Here is a 22,252-nt window from a genome sequence, read left to right as displayed (position 1 = left end):
GAAAACACTTTCGGACATACGTAGCCCCCGACCTCTGTAGCTCCTCTTCTTTTCTTTTTTACTCCTCTAATTTTCTCACTTCCTAAACAATTGCTTAGTGCAGGACCTGCTGACTCAAACTGACCTGCTGTAGTACAGTACAGTCTATGGAGGATGTTACAGGCTTTGTAGTACAGTCTATGGAGGATGTGCAGATGTTACAGGCTGTGTAGTACAGTCTATGGAGGATGTGCAGATATTACAGGATGACTTAGACACACTGAGTGTTTGGGCGTCCACTTGGCAAATGAGGTTCAATGTGGATAAATGTAAAGTTATGCACCTGGGTACTAATAACCCACATGCATCCTATGTCCTGGGGGGAGTTACTCTGGGAGAGTCACTGATGGAGAAGGATCTGGGTGTACTTGTAGATAATAGACTACAGAACAGCACACAATGTCAGTCAGCTGCTTCTAAGGCCAGCAGGATATTGTTATGCATTAAAACAGGCCTGGACTCTCGGGACAGGGATATAATATTACCGCTTTATAAAGCTTTGGCATCATCTGGAGTATGCTGTCCAGTTTTGGAATCCGATTCAGAAAAAGGATGTTCTAGAGCTGGAGAAGGTACAAAGACGGGCAACTAAACTAATAAGGGGAATGGAGCATCTTAGTTATGAAGAGAGATTAAAAGAATTACATATGTTTAGTCTGGAGATGTTTAAGGGAGATTAATTTATTTAAATATATAAATGGCCCCTACAAGAGATATGGGGAAAAGATGTTCCAGGTAAAACCCCCTCAAAGGACAAGGGGGCACTGCCTCCGCCTGGAGAGACAAGGGGGCATTGCCTCCACCTGGAGAGACAAGGGGGCACTGCCTCCGCCTGGAGAGACAAGGGGGCGCTGCCTCCGCCTGGAGAGACAAGGGGGCACTGCCTCCGCCTGGAGAGACAAGGGGGCGCTGCCTCCACCTGGAGAGACAAGGGGGCACTGCCTCCACCTGGAGAGACAAAGGGGCGCTGCCTCCACCTGGAGAGACAAGGGGGCACTGACTCAATGAGAATTGTGAATCTGTATAGAGTAAACTGTTTGACAGGGGCACTCCCGAAATAGATATATATATATTTTTTTTCAGATCAACTGGTGTCAGAAAGTAATAAAGATTTTGTAAACGATTTGTATTTTTAAAAAAATTAGGCAAGCATTGTACTCTTCAATGTATGTGAGCATTTTATTTAAAGCGCCACTATCAGCAGGTTCTGCCCAATGAACCTGCTGATATGCCCCATATGCCGCAGAAGCTCTTTCAGTTTAGGGCTGTTAACCATTCATCTGTTCTCCTCCGCATTATCTTCATATTCCCTAATTGCCTCTATGCTAATTCGGGCCTTAAGAACATTTGGGGCGTCACCCGTGGGCCCAGAGCAGCTTGCCCGGCCCACCCCCTCGTGTCCTGCTCACTATGCATTTATGAATATGCATAGTGGCCGGCATGGGGGAAGGCGGGCTTGGCAGCATGGGAGGGGGAGGTCTGGCCGTGTAGAGGGCGGGTGCTCCGGGCCAACCACTGTGCATATTCATGTATGCATAGTGAGTCACATGAAAGGGGGCGGCACAGGAGGGCACGGGCTGGGCGAGCCGAGCTGGTGCTCTGGACCAACGGGCAACACCCCAAATGCTCTTACGGCCCGAATTAGCATAGGGGCAATTAGGGAATATGAAGATAATGTGGAGAACAGATAAGGTAAAGAGCTTCAGGGGCATATCAGCAGGTTCATTGGGCAGCTTCAAGTGTTGCCATTTCAGGAGATTCCCCAAAAAAAGATGAGGGAACCCTGCATCTCCTCTAACTTTTTTCATTTGTCCTCCGCCTTTTCTAGGATCTTGCTATATCATTTTAAGTTCCTTCCTTTCTGATTGCATTCTCTGTTATTTTCTATATTGTTTTCTGGGATAAGTACATAAGGGAAGAAACTATAGAGGGTGCAAAATTAGCCGTCAGCAAGGACTCACATTCTCCGTTGTCACATGCTAGGTGTGTGGCCCTGAAAAGACTTTTTATTTTTTTTTTACAATAGCCCTTGACATCCTCTAATGTCTAGTGAGGGTCCATATGGAGGAGCATTGGACTGAATGGAACATACTATTTAAGGCCTTCATGAATCTATTATAATCTGTTTGGTTTTGTGGTGCTCCATTGGTGTCTGTGTCGCTGTTTTCGATAATTATTGTGAAACAAAAAAGTAAGTGGTATCCAAGCTCGTAGTATCCAAGCTGGTCGTGAGGCTAGGCTTCTCCATGGTTTTCTAGTTACTCTAAGTCTCAATCCAAGGGTCAATACCTTTACGTGAACTTTGAGAGGAACCTGTTGAATGATTCTTTAACTTCCCGGTTATTGAGACTGTAGATGAGAGGGTTCAACATTGGAGACACAATAACATAAAATATGGAGCTGTACTTCTCCTGATCTGTAGAGTACATGGATGAGGGGCCGAAATACATCAACATGACCGTCCCAAAGTACAAAGCCACCACCGCTAGATGGGACGTACAGGTGGAAAATGCCTTAGACCTTCTCGTAGAACGCATCTTTAGTATGGAAGAAATGATAGAAGCATAAGATAGTAAAATGAACATAAGAGGCAAGAGAAGAGTAATAAAACTGATAGAAAATACAATATGTTCACTGGCAGAAATGTTTTCACATGATAACTTGATGATAGCCAACATCTCACACATGAAATGGTTAATCTGATTGTAGCATATAGTAAGTGGAGAAAAAAGTGATGGAAAAACACAAAGCATAAAGCTTGCGATAAATACACAAGAAACCAGTCTGTAACATATGCTCCAACGCATGGATATAGAGTAGTGGAGGGGTCGGCATATGGCGATGTATCGGTCATAAGCCATCACAGCCAGGAGCTGGCACTCCGACCCCTCTACAAAGAGGATGACATAAATCTGGATGGCACAAGCGAAACGCGAGATTGTCCTCTTGGTAGAGAGAAGATCTGTTAACAATCTTGGCAAAACAGTAGAAGAGTAACACAAGTCAAGAATGGAAAGCATGCAAAGGAAGACGTACATGGGTCTGTGTAACTTGGGGTTAATGATGACCATACAGATGATCAGGCTGTTTCCGACAGTGGTCACTATGTAGATGACTGAGAATAAGATGAAAAGTACAATATTTATCGTCATATTCATAGTAAATCCAAAGAGAACAAACTCAGTGATGATGGTTTGGTTTCTGGGATCCATCCTGTGAAGATTTTTAGCTAAAATTATAAAATGAATAATTTTTGTAGAAATTTCTTTAGGAGCCAGGAGAAATCTGACATCAACGTCTAATCCTTGAAGTCTTACAGATGAAGCAAACATTAGGTTGAAATTAAACACTTCGTATGCCATGAAAAGTTGTTGTTTGCTACCTCAGTTTTAGTAGCCAAAATACTTGAGCCTACTGAACCAAACATTGGACGGCTAACTTTAATGACCAACAAATGGACACTAAAAATGTGTTTGTCATTGTGCAAAGAACGTGCACAATTTTTCCCTACTGTTGTGGTGCAGGGAATGATAAATTCTAAATTCTAAATAATAAATTCTCTATAAATTCTCCAATAAATTATAGGGAAAAGTAGAACATTGTCTGCAAGATGAGAGACATCTGAATGATGTATAATACTCACAGTTCTCGATGATTGGTCACTGTTACAATAGGCTCTTCTTATTCGCTGACCATGTTCTGATCCTCTCATACTTTAGACAGTAGTTGTAGGGTGATATGGGTACAGACCATTGTCCTCTGCCCGGTGCTTCTGTCGATGCTTCCAGTGCCATTATATTGTTTTGGTTTGAAAGTAATCGTGGACAGTAAACCGAGCATCAAACATATTCTTTATCCAGGATGTGGAGTAATGTTATGGATAGAAAATAATATAAACCATGCAATGCCTGAAGAGCCACCTAAACATTACTGGGAGTCATGTCCAAGACTCATTTTGGAGGCTTTCAAAAATCCATATGAGCCCAAGATTATTACAATTCTTTTTCTCCTCCTTCCTCTTCTCTCCTGTCTACCCCTTTTCCATATAATATCATTGTTATCATGACTTTACCTACTCAACAGAGGATATTTTACAGCCTTTAGTGGAGCAGGATATTAAAGTGTTACTGTCATTTGTAGTAACTTTTGATCAGATCCCTACAGCCTGGGAGGGGAGCGAGCAGCAGCCGTCGACTCTCCCTGGGCGTCGATCAAATACAACTTGTTCACTCCATAGAGCGTAATAGAGGTAACAAGTTGGCTGTATCTGAGGATTGCAGCAGGTTACAGGTATGGGGTGCAGCGATAACCTTAGGGGGTCACATGTCTGACAGCAATTGTAGATTTAAGGATCAACCAAGGACATACAGGACTGGATAACAATGAACTCAAAACACCACAGGAAAGAGTGACTAAAATTGTGTAACTTTTTGTACAGATAATAAAATGTGAGATGTTAATGGAAGTAGAAGAAAACTTATATCTGATCCCAAAAACACAACAGAAAACAGACACACAAAATAAAGATAATACATTCATTTACATGTTACAAGACAAAGGAAGCAGAAAACCAGGGCAAAGATAGGACTGAAGGGTCTGGACAGAACAGGCAGGGGCTCGTGGAGACTCGGCCCCCGGTCATCGGCAACGCAGATTATAGAGGGTTTTTATTAGGATCTATACTTTGTGTGTGAGCTCTGGAGATTAATTGTTCTGCGCACAGAACGAGGGAAGTCAGGGGAGTTTCATCCAATTAATATTATGTAGAAAATAGTACAAGGTAAAAGACCAATTAATGATGTTGTTGCAGCCACCTAGTATGCTGGCCGAGGTCCTCACAGATATTCTATGCAACAACAGTGTCCGGGCCTATAGCTTAGGGCCTATTCACAGGTTTGGTGTATATGCCTGGAAAGCTCACATTAAATATTTCCGTAGCCTTTATTCTCCACAAAGGCCCAAGCGGTGCACATTATTATAGACAAATTTGGTCAGCTCTCCTAGAACACCAATTACACTAGGCAGGAGCACGTTGTTATGGCTGAAGTTGCAAACACACAAAAACACAACAGCAAAAAAAAAATGCAACAGCTCGCCGCAATGGCAAGATACAGACCCACTACAGACATGAAAATAGTTAAAAGCAGCCCCCCCAACTGCCAAAAAAACTTCCATAAAAATAATGAGGCTCTTGGTTACCACTTAAAAATGGTGTAAACTGCCTCATACCAGGACAGTCCTACACTGTACTATGGCCTCTCCATGGCATGAAATACGCCTATGCTCTGGGCATGCAAGATCTGTCTAATACCTGCAAGAGTAATTACACCACCTGGGTGGGACAGGTGGAGTGCACGACCAAGTAGAGGCAGCAGCTCCCCCATCTGGAACACAGAAAAAAAAAGATAAATTTGGTTAGCTCTCCTAGAACACCATTCACACCAGGCAGGAGCGCGTTGCTATGGCTGAAGTTGCAAACACACAAAAACATAGAGGCCATAGTACAGTGTAGAATTGTCCCGGTATGAGGCCACCGTAATGTGGTGGGGCAGTTTATACCATTTTCAAGTGGTAACCAAGATCCTAATTATTTTTATGGAAGTTTTTTTGGCAGGTGGGGGCTGCTTTTAACTATTTTCATGTCTGTAGTGGGTCTGTATCTTGCCATTGCGGTGAGCTGTTGCATTTTTCTGTGTTTTTGTGTGTTTGCAACTTCAGCCATAGTAACGTGCTCCTGCCTGGTGTGAATGGTGTTCTAGGAGAGCTGACCAAATTTATTTGTCTTTTTTTTTTCTGTGTTCCAGATGGGGGATTGGCTGCCTCTACTTGGTTGCGTACTCCACCTGTCCCACCCAGGTGGTGTAATTACTCTTACCGGTATTAGACAGATCTTGCATGCCCAGAGCATAGGCGTATTTCATGCCATGGAGAGGCCATTACAGTGTAGGACTGTCTCGGTATGAGGCCACCGTAACGTGGTGGGACAGTTTATACAATTTTCAAGTGGTAACCAAGAGCCTCATTATTTTTATGGAAGTTTTTTTTGGCAGTTTAGGGGGGGGGCTGCTTTTAACTATTTTCATGTCTGTATCTTGCCATTGCGGTGAGCTGTTGCATTTTTCTGTGTTTTTGCACATTATTATACGCTCTCCAATCCCATAATACCACGAACATTTTTTTTTCTAAGTTTAAAACTCTATACTATTCTATGGGTGACAGATGGTGTCTGTCATTGGCCAACAGTTGGAAGCTCTGGGGATGTCCACTCTCCATATAATTAGATTTTGAGTAAAGAAAATCTTGCAAAGCCAGATTCACTGCAAATTTTGCTGTCGATTTGCTTCCTTTTTGTGAAATAAATTTTGTGTGATTTGTTTAAAAATTTGCTATACATGGTGATGACAGACGCACATGTTTGCTTACAGTACTGTCACTTAACGGGAGTAGTGGGTTATCCATAATCCCTTGCAAGCATCCAATAACCTGCAACCCCACTGTCACACTTCCCCCTCTATATAGTGCGATCCACTTCCTGAAGGCTGCCAGTCAGCTGTGTGTGCATAGGAGAGAAGAATCACAGCAGGCACTTAGGGCAGAGCAGGGAGAGGAATTAATAGACAAAGGGAGAGGGAGAGGGGAGTTTATTGTGGGTGGTTGTCTGTGGGTGCTTTGAAGCCAGTGACCATTATCAGTGAGTGAGTGCTGTTAAACCAATGTCCATTATCAGTCAGTGGGTGCTGCAAAGCCAATGTCCATTATCAGTCAGTGGGTGCTGTGAAGCAAGTATTCATTATCAATGAGTGGGTACAGTGAAACCAGTGTCCATTACCAGTCACAGGGTGCTGTGAAGCCAGTGTCCATTATCAGTCAGAGGGTGCTGTGAAACCAGTGTCCATTCTCAGTCAGTAAGTGCTGTGAAGCAAGTGTCCATTATCAGTCAGTGGGTGCTGTGAAACCAGTTTCCATTATCAGTCAGTGGGTGCTGTGCAGCAAGTGTCCATTTTCAGTAAGTGGGTGCTGGGAAACCAGTGTACAGTATGAGAATTCTGTGAAACAAGGGTCCATTATTAGTCAGTGAGTGCTATAAAACCAGTGTTCATTATCAGTCAGTGGGTGTTGTAAAACAAGTGTCCATTATCAGTCAGTGGGTGCTGTGAAACCAGTGTCCACTAGCAGTCAGTGGGTGCTGTGAAACCAGTGTCCATTATCAGTCAGTGGGTGCATTGAAGCAAGTGTCCTTTATCAGTCAATGGGTACTGTAAAGTAGGTGTCCATATCAGTCATTGGGTGCTGTTAAGAAAGTGTCCATTATTAATCAGTGAGTGCTGTAAAGCCAGTGTCCCTTATCAGTCAATGAGCGCTGTGAAGCCAGTGGCACTATCCCCATCAAAAAAAGAGTATGGCCAGTGTCAGCAGCCAAGTGTCAGCAGCCAAGGTGGCACACAAGGTGGTTCCAGTGGACGATAGACTTTTGGGAGTGGGAAGGTTTAGCTCCCTATTACAAAGCTCCCTATTACAACTAGTGGACAGGTGAACACCAGACAGCCTTGGATTGTTGACTGGATCCTTTAAAGTTCCGGCTTCATGGCAGGCAGTAGTTAATCCCGCAGACAGCAGTGAACAGATGGGTCGTCCTGGATGAATTCCACCACCATTCCATACCAAGGGCAGGATATTTCCTGTTGTGTCTTAGACCCAATTCCGCTTGACAGGGCCTACAGTGACCCTAGCACTCCGGCTAGACTCTCGGCTGCTGTATTTTGAGGATCTTTTGATAAATGTACTGCCAACAATCGGAAGGAAGCACTGAAACCCTCAGAGTTGACAGGCCCCAAAGCAGTCAGGAGAGCCAGGCACTGTATGCCTATGGAGAATTACAGCTTTAGAGAGAACATGTTTGTCCCGGACTATGATGGTGATGTCGTTGCAGACACCACGTGGAATCTCGGTCTACAGATGTCATCCTCTGCATCGTCATCAGGGGATGAAACTGTGTTTCTGTCTCCAACCAAGTGTTATGTCCTATTTACAGCTTGTGGGTCTGGAGGAAAAAGGGGTAGGTGTACAGAGTCAGCCAGTAGACGTCGGCAAGGCCCAGGCACTCAACGGGTACCCCAAGGCAGCAGTGGCACTTCACAACTGCCTAGCAGTGCATTTGCTCTGAAGAACCACCCACTACAGTGGTCAGTGTCACCCTCTAAAGCATATGTAAAAACAAAGGGCGACAGCGCTCCATGGCGAGGATCAGAAGGGCAAGGTGAAAGAGGGATAGGGGTGCACGGCAACCCTCACCTGATGTGGTTGTGCAAAGGGAGGCACAACACTCTGCAGCGTATATATCAAGGACCGCAGCCACTCCCGATATCCAACAGGAAACAATGATGCAAACAACCTCCAACTCCAGACTACACGGATTATGGGGCGCAGGTCCAACTTGAGATCGAGGCACAGTGAGTAATAAAAATATATATTTTATTGTGGAGACTCAACGCGTTTCGGAACCGCACCGGTTCCTTTCTCAAGAGTCATGATACTGATAAAACAGAACAGCACTATATATCACAAACCAAGATGACATTAAAAGGGGAGGAGGACTCAGACCCTCCCACTTCAATCAACACAGACACCTGTAACACCAATAAAGAAAGGCATATGGCTATATACTACATTGCATTAAAATACAATAATATATAAGAGTATATAAAACGAATATGTATATAAATAAAAATAATAATATGTGTAGAAAATGTATAAAAAAAAAAAAAAAAAAACTTTTTCAAAAAAAAAAAAAAAAATTCCTTTATATATTTATATATATATATTTAAAAATAAGTTAAAAAATTATACCTTCGTATTTTCTAGTGTCTCATTTAAGCCATCTGGTGACAAAGAGCAAAGCATATGTGACCTTAAAGTGGGTCAGGCCAGGCACCACTTTGTTAAGTCAGCATATGGAGAGACATCACCAACTGCTTTGAAGAACTGGGACTTCTAAGGCACGTGCCAGTCTCTATCCAAGTACAGTACCCAATAAAATATTCACACACCGTAAGTAATCTTATTTTTTTTTTTAAATACCGAGTAATTTTACCCCTTATGCAAAAAATGAATAGGATAATACTGTAATAAATACCCATAGTCAATTTGGATATATTTAAAGAGGACCTGTCACCCCCCATGCCGGGTGACAAGCTTCCGACCCCCAGCTAGATCCCCTTATACTGACCTGATCCCACGAGTCCCGCTCCCGGAGCTGGTCCCGGGACTTGATATCCTAGTGAGAAACCGTCGCGAGCGCTGTGGAGATAGGTACGGCGTCCATAGAGAATGAATGGAGCCGGACTCACCTCTGCAGTGCGCGCACGGCTCCATTCATTCTCTATGGACGCCGGGCCTATCTCCACAGCGTGCGTGCCGACGTCTGACCAGGATACCTCTGTCCCGGGACCGGCTCTGGGACCTGGCGGGATCAGGTCAGTATAAGGGGATCTAGCTGGGGGTCGGGAGCCTGTCACCCCCGCACGGGGGTGGGGGTGGGGGTGGGGGGGGTGACAGGTCTCCTTTAAACAACCCCATCTGTAACCCCTTCATGACCGAGGTCATTGGTGCTCAGATGTCCGAGTCAATTTAATGGAATGTTCCTCCCCACTTTCTAAGAGTCATAGCGCTTTTATTTTTCCACCTACAGGGCTGGTTAAGGTGTCATTTTTTGCGCCATGATCTCTAGTTTTTATTAATATCATATTGGTGTAAAAGAAAAAAATTGATAGCATTTTATTATTGTTTTTCTGATGTATAATTTTAAAAAAATCAGCACTCCTGGTGTTTTTTTGTCTCCTGTCTACACCGCCCACCGTGCAGAAATAATAATGTTTGATTGGACAATCCTGCATGCTACGATATTTAATATATTGATTTATTTATTTTTACATATTTATAACGGGCAAGGAGGTAAACTTTTTTTTTTGGGGGGGGGGGGGTTATAAGGGTTTTTAATACTTTTAAAAACTTTTTATTACTTTTTTTTTTACACTTTTATTTCACGGTAAAACATGCAATCATTAGATTGCATATACTGATCTATGCTATACTATAGTATAGCATAGATCGGTGTTATCAGCGATCTGTGCATAGAGCCTGCCTGAAAGCAGAGTATTTACACAGATTGCCTGTCCGTCAGGACTGGGTTAGGGGATTACCCCCGCCTGTCAGTACGATTGGGGTCCCAATCAGTCAGTGACAGGTGCTTAACCTGTCACTGACTTCCTTAAAGGCTGCGATCTCTTAAGATCACGGCGTTTAAGTAGTTAATGAAAGACAGTTGCAGGATCACAGCTGCCTGCCATTACCTCCGGCCCCGGACACACATGACTATGGTTCATAAAGAGGAAATTTCCCTTTTTGTTACCATAGCCGTGGGGTTTACACCCTGGCACATGTGCCCAGTAGTATTACTATTCATATCCCATTTTTCTGGACACGCATGGTAACTGGACAATAACTCTTCTTGGGGTTTTTAAAACTATCACAAGGGTACTTAGATTTCACACAGTGGTTCCTGATAGGGTACTTGTTGTGTGAGGTTTTAATGGTTCTTGTGGTTTCTTGAATGGTTTAAAGCTGTAGGAAGGGTTTTAGATGGTGTACATAAAACACAGGATGATGGCCTCTAAATGTGATATAAGAAACCTCTAAAGCTACTACCAGCAGCTACCTGAACCTGTGAGTGGTAGGTTACCCTGCCTTATCGTGCAGTCATCTGGGAATAGTTGCTTTTTGGTTTCTGCTGCCTAAAACCCTCAGTAGATGCGTAGCTGTCTTAGAGCCATTGTCAGGACTATAGGGTGGCCGGATAATACACAGTTCAGTGCGGAACTACCTAATTCAACACTAAAACTGCGTATTTCAAAAAGTCTAAAAAGTACGGACGGGCTTAAAGATCTGCTGATGATTTTACGCAGCAGGCCTGGAGCAACATGCAAATGCACCATTACGGTGAGCTTTTTTTTGGAGTGACCAAAGTGAGGGTGGGACAGTCTTTCCCATACCCCATCAGGTAGTGATATGTATGTGTGTCTTGAAAAAAGCCAGAGGCCCAGATTCAGCATGGTTTTTTAACACATTATTTACGTAATTTTTTTTATGAAAAAATCTTCTACAACTTACAAGGTTGTTGTAAAATTTGAACGATTCGAACGATAATCGTACGTGTAAACGCAGTGAACGATCAAACGACAAGCGAGAAATCGTTCATTTTGATCTTTGAACATGTTCTCAAATCATCGTTGATTGTTCGCAAAAAAAACGTTCAGTGTGAACAGTCGTTCGCCGATTTAACTAATGTGTGAAATAGGCTTAAGCGATCGCAAAACAAATTTTCCGTACGATATATTGTACCGTCTAAACGCTGATCGTTATGAAAAAAAAATCGTTACTCCGACATTGTTAATTGTACGATCGGGCCAATTATCGTTTCGTGTAAACGCAGCATAAAGCCTTCTTGAATCTGGGCCTTTCTTAATTCCATTCTCCATGACGTAGTCCGTGCTTTTGCAGGTGGGCTTTGGCTTTTCTGGTCTATTTAAAGCGACTCTGTATCCACAATGTGCCCCCCCCCCCCCCAAACCACTTGTACCTTCGGATAGCTGCTTTTAATCCAAGATCTGTCCTGGGGTCTGTTCGGCAGGTGATGCAGTTATTGTCTTAAAAGACAACTTTTAAACTTGCAGCCCTGTGTCAAACTGCCGTAGCCTAGAGTATCTGTGCCCTAACCTTGCACCACCCCTCCGTCCCTCCTCCCCACCCTCTTCATCATAGGAATGCCACTGGCAGGATTTTTCCTATTCCTCTGCAGTGAACATTGCACAGGTGCCTTAACGATCAAGCCAATGTGCCGTGTTCTCACAGGTGAGGAATAGTAGGCAATCTGCCTGGAGCATTCCTAATGATGAGGAGGGCGGGGAGAAGGTATGGAGAGGTTGGGCCAGCCTAATGCATACACAATCTAGGCCATGCCAGTTTGACACAGGGCAGCAAGTTTAAAAGTTGCTTTTTAGTACAATAGCTGCATCACCTGCCAAACGGACCCCAGGACAGATCTTGAATTTAAAGCAGCTATCCGAAGGTACAAGCGGTTTGGGGTGGGCATATTGTGGGAACAGAGTCACTTTAAGTGTATCCCAATCGACTACATGTTCATTTCCATTTTTTGGCAGTCGGATGGCCCATTCAGCTCAACTGTCGGGCTACAGTCATTTTACTTTCTTTTTTTCTTGTATATTTTAAAGACAGAAAAGAAAGTACTGCTACAGTTACCACCGTCACCTGTATTTGCTAGGCACCTCAGGGTCAAAGAGAGTCCGAGGGATGCCGAGGCCACCTCTAGGCATCTGTTCTGGGCCCCTCAGGGTCAAAGAAAGACCGAGTGCTGTCCTTGTCATTTTTAGGTGTCTATTTAAGGCAGCTAAAGTGACCAAGTGCTGCCGCTACTACCTCCAGGTGTCCGTTCTGGAGCCTTCTAAGACTAACACATTGCCCCTGATGGTGCTGAGCACATATTGTGGGATATTTTGCAGCTGCTCATTGGAGGTGAATTCACACTTAGATATTGAGAGCCTGTAATAGACCCTCAGTCTCCTGGCTCTCTACCAGATTCCTATACAAGGTCAGAGTCCATGGATTTTTCGTAGAGCTCCTGTCTCTTACTTCTCTATTAAATTCTTAGATAAGGTCAGACATAGACAGCTGAGGCTCCTGTGTAACTGTGTAAGATCAGGATGTGGATCCATTGTTCCCAAACAGCTTGGGTGCCTTGTCATAGAGCACTATGCTCATGGTTCTTCAGCATATGTCAGAATGACAGCGAATGAGCATTTGTTGGTTTCTTGGCTGATGGCCAGGTCTATTGCTTCTTCAGCCAATAATCGTCCTGTGTATAATGCTGTACCTCTCTGCTTACAATATATTTTGTTCCTAAGATTATTCCTCAGGACTAACAGTGCATCACATGTAATTGTAAGCTTCTTATGTGGCTATAGCAATGGAGCAAGGAAACCGTCTATGCTGGTGAAACTGTGCTGGTTTTCTTCATTGGACGGATAACAGTTGGTATTGTGTTATCCAATGAAAAATGAATGTATTACTCCGGCATGCACAGTAAATCCCTGTAGTGGACTGTTTCCCCGCACGGCATGATGTATCATTATCATGCCGGCAGCGGGGAGACTGAAACTCTGCACGACTCCTGTTTTGTCTCTATGTTAGAGTAAAACAATAATTTTCAATTGGCTAACACCAACTGTTGTCCGTCCTATGAATAAAACCAGCACAGTTCTTTTAGAAACCCTTCCTCATGTAGGACCAAAGGTTCCGTCACTGCAGAACTGTATGAATGCCTTTGAATCCAATCGTGATAGTGGAAGGAGCAAGTCAATCTACATGGAGCAGGTGATGTTCCAACACACATAGCACTAAATGTCCCAAGAAATCTAAAAAGTAAAAAGGAGAGTGTATAAACCAAGGCTGTCCCGTATCCATTGGTCAGACAGTGCTTCGATCCACACAGATATAAAGGAGGTGTGGGCCTAAAAGATGAAAATAGTTTTTTGTGAGAGGAGCTTGAATAGAGGTTTAGACAAAGTTAATAATTCAGAAAAACTTGGTACATGGCCTAATGGTGGGTTCTTCCTATAAGACAAGGCTTTTTGTATTTAGGAATGTAGTTGGGAACTGTTCATGGGATGGGTTAGTGGAGGATTTTCACTCCAGCACTAAGGATATTAGCGATATTTAGTAAAAACACCCTGGACTGGATAGGAACATAGTGTATCCTACAAATAGGTCTTCATAGAGCTGTGGAAGCTAGGCATCTGCCACATTTTCCTAGATGCATTAAACTATCTACAATATACACCTTTGTGTAAAGTTTGTTAAAAAAATTTTGATTGAGTCTTTAACTTCACGGTTATTGAGACTGTAGATGAGAGGGTTCAGCATCGGAGACACAATAACATAAAATATAGAGCTGTACTTCTCCTGATCTGTAGAGTACATGGATGAGGGTCCGAAATACATCAACATGACCGTCCCAAAGTACAAAGCCACCACCGCTAGATGGGACGTACAGGTGGAAAATGCTTTCGACCTTCCTGTAGAGCGCATCTTTAGTACAGAGGATATAATAGCAGCATAAGATAGTAAAATCAACAGAAGAGGGAAAAGGAGGGTGACAAAACTGATGGAAAATATGTTAAGTTCACTGGAAGAAAGGTTTTCACATGCCAGCTTAATAAAAGCCAACATCTCACACATGAAATGGTTGATCCGGTTGTGGCAAATGGTAAGTGGGTTGAAAATTGATGGAAAAATACAAAGCATAAAGCTGGAGATAAATACACAAGAAACCAGTCTATAACAAATGCTCCAACGCATGATTATAAAATAGTGGAGGGGTCGGCATATGGCAATGTATCGGTCATAAGCCATGACAGCCAGGAGCTGGCACTCCGACCCCTCTACGAGGAGGATGACATAAATCTGTATGACACAAGCGAGGATAGAGATTGTCCGCTCGGTAGAGAGAAGATCTGTTAATAATTTTGGCAAAACAGTGGAAGAATAACCAAGGTCAAGAATGGAGAGAACGCAAAGGAAGAAGTACATGGGTTTATGTAACTTGGGGTTAAGGATGACCATACAGATGATCAGGCTGTTTCCGACAGTGGTCACTATGTAGATGATGAAAAATAAGACAAAAAGCACAAAATTTATCTTCATATTCATGGTAAACCCAAGGAGAATAAACTCGGTGATGATGGTTTGGTTCCTGGGATCCATCCCGTGAAGATTTTCAGCTAAAATTATAATAAAATGGTTTCCCCAAAAATTTGTTGATAGACAAACAGCAATTTAACAATAATTAGCAAGTATTGGAGGTGTGGACAGATGAAAGGATGGAATTACGGTGGCCACATTTTCGAGCCTATATTACAACCTTAAAGGGAACCTATCACTCGGGACCCGGACGCGGAGCCCCCTCAACCCGGGTGCCGCCCCGGATACTTACCCTTTCCTGCAAGTCCCGCTCCTGGAACCGGTCCCGGGATGGAGATATCGACGCCCCGAAGCTGAGCGCGCACTGTATGCTAATCAGCAGAGAAGAATCTGATGCCCATAGAGCATGAATAGAGCCGTCATTCTCTATGGGCATCGGATACCGACAGGGGTATCTTCGTCCCGGGACCGGTTGCAGGAGTGGGACTTGCAGGAAAGGGTAATTATCCGGGGCTGCACCGGGGGTTGGGCGGGCTCTGCGCCCGCGTCTTGGGTGGGCTCTGTGCCCGCGTCCCTGGTGACAGGTTAGCTTTAATGACTGGACCAACTGAACAAGATTATCATGGAACCTATAGTAATCTAAATTTAGTTTTGTAGAACTGCAAGGTATCTGAATATAACAACTGTTATAAGAACTCGAAAATGTAGGTGCAATAAAACTATTTCAAGCCAAACTTCGCTGATCTGCTTAAGTGTAAGAAGAAGCAGCAGCAGCAGCACAGTGTCCGTGTGTCATGTCTCTGTCTGTTCAGACTTGTGCAATCCTCTGCCCATAAAATACGTCCGAGACTGAACTTTTTTTGTGTGATTCAATGCTTTAATTTTATGGTTTTTTTTTGTTGTATTTGTACTTAAAAATTTGTCTTAAAAATGTTTTATTTCAGCACTTGCTGTGTGGTGACCGACAGGTTCTACCACACTCATCTGGGTTTCAGCTAGCCTTGTCCTGGTCCTAGTGTCAGTTGAGACTGAATAGTGATAGACAGTCACCTTGACCGTTCCCTTCCCTGACAGTCTTTGTTCTGTGTGGTCTGGATGTCAGAGGGCTTGTTCAATCACTCTCTGGAATGGGACTCGGACATCTCACAAGTCCCCTTGTGCTCTGGGACCTTGCTAACTATAGTCCTTGTATCTTCTATTGGATTGGATTACTTGTAATTCTGACCTCTTTGCCTGTCCTTCTGAGCTCCGTTTTTGCCCGCTCTTTTTGTACTGTTCTGCTCTCTGCAGTTTAACCTGTATCTGCCTGACTTTTCTTTATTGTGGTCGTTGGGACCGAGGGGCCGATGCCTATTTGTTGCTTGCAATCTAGCCCAACCTAGGTATCAGATAGGTCATTTTCCCTTTCATTTCTGAAATAAAAGGGGATCTTGAAACTTTTGAGTCCCCTTGTATATAAAACACAAAATCTGACAGATAATACAACTAAAAAGGTAAGAGGAGTCAAATAATGACGGAACGGATAATAGTAAAAAATAATGATGATGATGATGGAAGGCAGACACTGAAGCAGAAGTACAAGAATTAGTTGCCTATGTAAAGTGAGTTAAGACAGGTCTTCCAGAGTGATAGACGCCCTTGATAACCGTTCCTTCCATCATGCACATAGAACCACCTCTATTACTTTAGTATTTGCAAAGACTTCAGAAGAGAAGGATTTAGGGACAATCATTTCTGACAGCCTTACAAAGAGTCACCAGTGCAACCAGGCAGTAAGGAAAGCAAATTGTATGCTGGGCTGTATTGTGATCCTGCTGTATAGAGCTCTTGTAAGACCTCATCTGGAATACTGGGTGCAGTTCTGGAGACCTCATCTAAATAAGCATACTGATAAAATAGAACGGGTCCAAAGACGGCTATGAAAATGGTGGAGGGTGTGAGGCATAACCCATATCAAAGACTTAAGCATCTAAATCTATGTCTGGAGGAACAAAGAAAAGGAGGGACATGATGGAAACCTTTATATATGTTACAGGAGGGAAGAAGGGAAAGGAGGGACATGATGGAAACCTTTATATATGTTATAGGAGGAAGAAGGGAAAGGGGACATGATGGAAACCTTTATATATGTTACAGGAGGGAAGAAGGGAAAGGAGGGACATGATGGAAACCTTTATATATGTTATAGGAGGAAGAAGGGAAAGGGGACATGATGGAAACCTTTATATATGTTACAGGAGGAAGAAGGGAAAGGAGGACATGATGGAAACCTTTATATATGTTACAGGAGGAAGAAGAAGGGAAAGGGAGGACATGATGGAAACCTTTATATATGTTACAGGAGGAAGAAGGGAAAAGAAGGACATGATGGAAACCTTTATATATGTCACAGGAGGAAGAAGGGAAAGGGAGGACATGATGGAAACCTTTATATATGTTACAGGAGGGAAGAAGGGAAAGGGAGGACATGATGGAAATCTTTATATATGTTACAGGAGGAAGAAGGGAAAGGGGGGACATGATGGAAACCTTTATATATGTTACAGGAGGAAGAACGGAAAGGGAGGACATGATGGAAACCTTTATATATGTTACAGGAGGAAGAAGGGAAAGGGAGGACATGATGGAAACCATTATATATGTTACAGGAGGAAGAAGGGAAAGGGAGGACATGATGGAAACCTTTATATATGTCACAGGAGTAAGAAGGGAAAAGGAGGACATGATGGAAACCTTTATATATGTTACAGGAGGGAAGAAGGGAAAGGAGGGACATGATGGAAACCTTTATATATGTCACAGGAGTAAGAAGGGAAAGGGAGGACATGATGGAAACCTTTATATATGTTACAGGAGGGAAGAAGGGAAAGGAGGACATGATGGAAACCTTTATATATGTCACAGGAGTAAGAAGGGAAAAGGAGGACATGATGGAAACCTTTATATGTTACAGGAGGAAGAAGGGAAAGGGAGGACATGATGGAAACCTTTATATATGTTACAGGAGGAAGAAGGGAAAGAGAGGACATGATGGAAATCTTTATATATGTTACAAGAAGAAGAAGGGAAAGGGAGGACATGATGGAAACCTTTATATATGTTACAGAAGGGAAGAAGGGAAAGGAGGGACATGATGGAAACCTTTATATATGTTACAGGAGGAAGAAGGGAAAGGAGGGACATGATGGAAACCTTTATATATGTTACAGAGGGAAGAAGGGAAAAGGAGGACATGATGGAAATCTTTATTTATGTTACAGGAGGAAGAAGGGAAAGGGAGGACATGATGGAAACCTTTATATATGTTACAGGAGGAAGAAGGGAAAAGAAGGACATGATGGAAACCTTTATATATGTTACAGGAGGAAGAAGGAAAAGGAGGACATGATGGAAATCTTTATATATGTTACAAGAAGAAGAAGGGTAAGGGAGGACATGATGGAAACCTTTATATATGTTACAGGAGGAAGAAGAGAAAGGAAGGACATGATGGAAACCTTTATATGTTACAGGAGGGAAGAAGGGAAAGGGAGGACATGATGGAAACCTTTATATATGGGACAGAGGGGAAGAAGGGAAAGGGGGGACATGATGGAAACTTTTATATATGTTATAGGAGGAAGAAGAGAAAGGGGGACATGATGGAAACCTCTATATATGTTACAGGAGGAAGAACGGAAAGGGAGGACATGATAGAAACCTTTATATATTGTACAGGAGGAAGAAGGGAAAGGAGGACATGATGGAAACCTTTATATATGTTACAGGAGGAAGAAGGGAAAGGAGGACATGATGGAAACCTTTATATATGGTACAGGAGGAAGAAGGGAAAGGGAGGACATGATTGAAACCTTTATAGATGTTATAGGAAGAAGAAGGAAAAGGGAGAACATGATGGAAACCTTTATATATGTTACAGGAGGAAGAAGCGAAAGGGAGGACATGATGGAAACCTTTATATATGTCACAGGAGTAAGAAGGGAAAGGGAGGACATGATGGAAACCTTTATATATGTTACAGAAGGGAAGAAGGGAAAGGAGGGACATGATGGAAACCTTTATAGATGTTATAGGAGGAAGAAGGGAAAGTAGGACATGATGGAAACCTTTATATATGTTACAGGAGGAAGAAGGGAAAGGGAGGACATGATGGTAAACCTTTATATATGTTACAGGAGGAAGAAGGGAAAGGGAGGACATGATGGAAACCTTTATATATGTTACAGGAGGAAGAAGGGAAAGGGATGACATGATGGAAACCTTTATATATGTTACAGGAGGAAGAAGGGAAAGGAGGACATGGTGGAAACCTTTATATATGTTACAGGAGGAAGAAGGGAAAGGGATGACATGATGGAAACCTTTATATATGTTACAGGAGGAAGAAGGGAAAGGGAGGACATGATGGAAACCTTTATGTATGTTACAGGAGGAAGAAGGGAAAGGGAGGACATGATGGTAAACCTTTATATATGTTACAGGAGGAAGAAGGGAAAGGGAGGACATGATGGAAACCTTTATATATGTTACAGGAGGAAGAAGGGAAAGGAGGGACATGATGGAAACCTTTATATATGTCACAGGAGGAAGAAGGGAAAGGGAGGACATGATGGAAACCTTTATATATGTTACAGGAGGAAGAAGGGAAAGGGAGGACATGATGGAAACCTTTATATATGTTACAGGAGGAAGAAGGGAAAGGAGGACATGATGGAAACCTTTATATATGTTACAGGAGGAAGAAGGGAAAGGGAGGACATGATGGAAACCTTTATATATGTTACAGGAGGAAGAAGGGAAAGGAGGACATGATGGAAACCTTTATATATGTTACAGGAGGAAGAAGGGAAAGAGAGGACATGATGGTAAACCTTTATATATGTCACAGGAGTAAGAAGGGAAAAGAAGGACATGATGGAAACCTTTATAGATGTTATAGGAGGAAGAAGCGAAAGGGAGGACATGATGGAAACCTTTATATATGTTACAGGAGGAAGAAGGGAAAGGGTGGACATGATGGAAACCTTTATATATGTTACAGGAGGAAGAAGGGAAAGGGTGGACATGATGGTAAACCTTAATATATGGTACAAGACTTAATAAGGTTCCAGAGGAAAGTGTTTATAATAATAAAAAAAAGAACAGAAGATCAAGACGACCCAGTGAGAGGTAAGTTGGGGGAAAGATGAGAAACAACTCTGGGAGAATACAATCTGATGAGTTTCCTAATGCAAAACACAGGCCCCCCAGATGTTGTACAGTATATACTCACAGTTCTCAGGTTGCTGTTAACAATAAGCTCTTAGCTGGGATCTCCTCTTGTTTCTATATGATGCTGCCCACTCACTTATCCTCCTTAGAGCTCAGGCAGTAATTTTAGGGGCGATCCGGTCCATTGTCCTCAGCCCGGTGCCTCCTCCTCCTCCCGGGGTTCCGGTGCCATTGCATTTTCTTGGTTTGAGAATCATTTGGTAAACTGAGGCCCCAAAAATATACTGTATCCAGCACGTGAGGTTACATTATGGATGGAAAATAATATTAGATGTTCAAACACTGAAGAGCCACCCAAACCTTACTGGGAGTCACATCCACGATGCATTCTCTAGGTGCTCGGTCTTTGAGACACAATACGACCCCAAGATTACAAGAAATTCATCGCAATCCCATTAGTAATGGACACCGGGGAGTCTGTTATATAACAATGGTCACAGTCCAGTCCCATAGACTCTAGAAATGCAGGAGGGAGATGGTCTCAAGCCATGGTCACCAGTAGCTGGGCCGACGTATACTGAGGGAAGAAACAGAGGACCATGTAAGAGATGAGGAACCACGTAGGACGGTCAGCTGGTTCCTCACACATAAAGCTGAAAATCCTGGGTCCCAATAATAAAATCTATATCAGGGCTCCCAAGTTCTATTCATATTACTGAGCTATATTATGGGGTAATAAGGTTTTGGCCCCTCAGGGTACAACTGGGACCTCTCCTGTCCGGGTCCTCACCATATAAACCAGTAGGTCTAATATTTTCCCATTATACACAGGAGATTCTTCCTGATCTTTATATACTGTATGTGCCTCAATCTATATAACCCAGCTATAGTAACTAGTAAAGCTGTATGATATTAATTAGGTGACTAAAGCTTATTAATGTCTATAGGAACATGGGGGAGATTTATCAAACATGGAGTAAAGTGAAACTGGCCCAGTTGCCCCCGGCAACCAATCAGATTCCACCTTTCATTCCTCAAAAACTCTTTGAAAAATGAAAGGTGGAATCTGATTGGTTGCTAGGGGCAACTGAGCCAGTTTCACTTTACTCTATTTGGGAGATTTATCAAATATGGTGAAAAGTAGAACTAGTCCAGTTGCCCCTAGCAACCAATCAGATTCCGCCTTTCATTTTCCAAAGAGCCTTTGAGGAATGAAAGGTGGAATCTGATTGGTTGCCGGGGGCGACTGAGCCAGTTTCACTCTACTCCATGTTTGATAAATCTCCCCCATGGTGTCTTACCCTGCAGGATATAAGGAATATGCAGAGTTACAGTCCCAAGCTATATGTAACCATATATATATATATATATATATATATATATATATATATATCCTCTATTTTTTACTTTTTAATATGCACCTGGCTATTAGACGCACCCCTGGTTTAGACAACTGAAATCAGGAGGAAAAAATATATATCTCATGCTAGTAAAATTTCCCTGTTGGTCTAAGGCAGTAAAGGGGTTAATGCAATGAAGGGTTCAAAGTCACGTTAATACTCTCCATGTCCAGTACTTATTACCCACACATACACAGCTCTACTGTGCACAATGCACATCCAGCTCTGCTACATCATACACCCTCAGCTCTGATACTTCAGAACATACATACAACCACAACTCTGCTACAAAAACATACCCACGGAAACACGCATTGCTTCAATATCAATATAAAGACACACCACTGCTACATCGCCATACACAAACAGCTCTGCTACATACAGACACGGACACACACACATTTTACAGTATAGGAAGCTTCTTGCAGTCCTGAGTCTCTGCAGGTCGCCCAGCAGTCGGCACAGCACAGAATCAGCGTATTGCCTGAACATTAGGGAAGCAGTCAGGGTGGAGTGACGCTGTCGGCCTCTCCGCCTTAGGAATATAAGAGGCAGGAACTTTTTATCAAGATATTTTCCTGCCAAAAAGTGCGTCTTATAAAGCGAAAAATCTCTCCAGCTGCGGCTTCTCTCTTCTTCTATCTGTCATATGAGTTCCTTTTGTTTTCCCTTTCAATCTGGTTTTTATTCTCTATTTCTCCATTTCAGTCAAATATTTGCCTCTTTTTCCCCTTCCTCCTTTCCAGCAGTCTTCTTCCATTCTCTTTCTCTCTTTGTTCCCTTTTTGCTTTATTTTCATCATTTAAAAAAAAAATTATATATATTATATA

The 22,252-nt window shown here is 42.8% G+C and overlaps 2 protein-coding genes across 2 annotated transcripts; both read right to left on the bottom strand.

The window, feature by feature from the left end:
* Window positions 1-2,330: 2,330 nt before the first annotated feature.
* On the bottom strand, window positions 2,331-3,401 carry LOC138795327 (olfactory receptor 5AR1-like). Its single transcript, XM_069974318.1, has one exon. The coding sequence runs from the start codon at window positions 3,399-3,401 to the stop codon at window positions 2,331-2,333; it is 1,071 nt and encodes a 356-aa protein (XP_069830419.1).
* Window positions 3,402-13,938: 10,537 nt separating this feature from the next.
* LOC138795326 (olfactory receptor 5AR1-like) lies at window positions 13,939-14,874 on the bottom strand. Its single transcript, XM_069974317.1, has one exon. It carries the CDS (start codon window positions 14,872-14,874, stop codon window positions 13,939-13,941), a length of 936 nt encoding a protein of 311 aa, XP_069830418.1.
* Between the last annotated feature and the right edge of the window lie 7,378 nt (window positions 14,875-22,252).

This window comes from Dendropsophus ebraccatus, chromosome 6, assembly GCF_027789765.1.
Source record: "Dendropsophus ebraccatus isolate aDenEbr1 chromosome 6, aDenEbr1.pat, whole genome shotgun sequence".
NCBI lineage: Eukaryota > Metazoa > Chordata > Amphibia > Anura > Hylidae > Dendropsophus > Dendropsophus ebraccatus.
The sequence above is the reverse complement of the archived record's forward strand: the minus strand, read 5'-3'. Positions and strand labels throughout refer to the sequence as shown.

What these genes read in the sequence shown, in the direction of transcription:
- LOC138795326 (XM_069974317.1), bottom strand. Translation starts at nt 14,874, where the DNA reads ATGGATCCCAGGAACCAAACCATCATCACCGAGTTTATTCTCCTTGGG.
- LOC138795327 (XM_069974318.1), bottom strand. Translation starts at nt 3,401, where the DNA reads ATGGCATACGAAGTGTTTAATTTCAACCTAATGTTTGCTTCATCTGTA.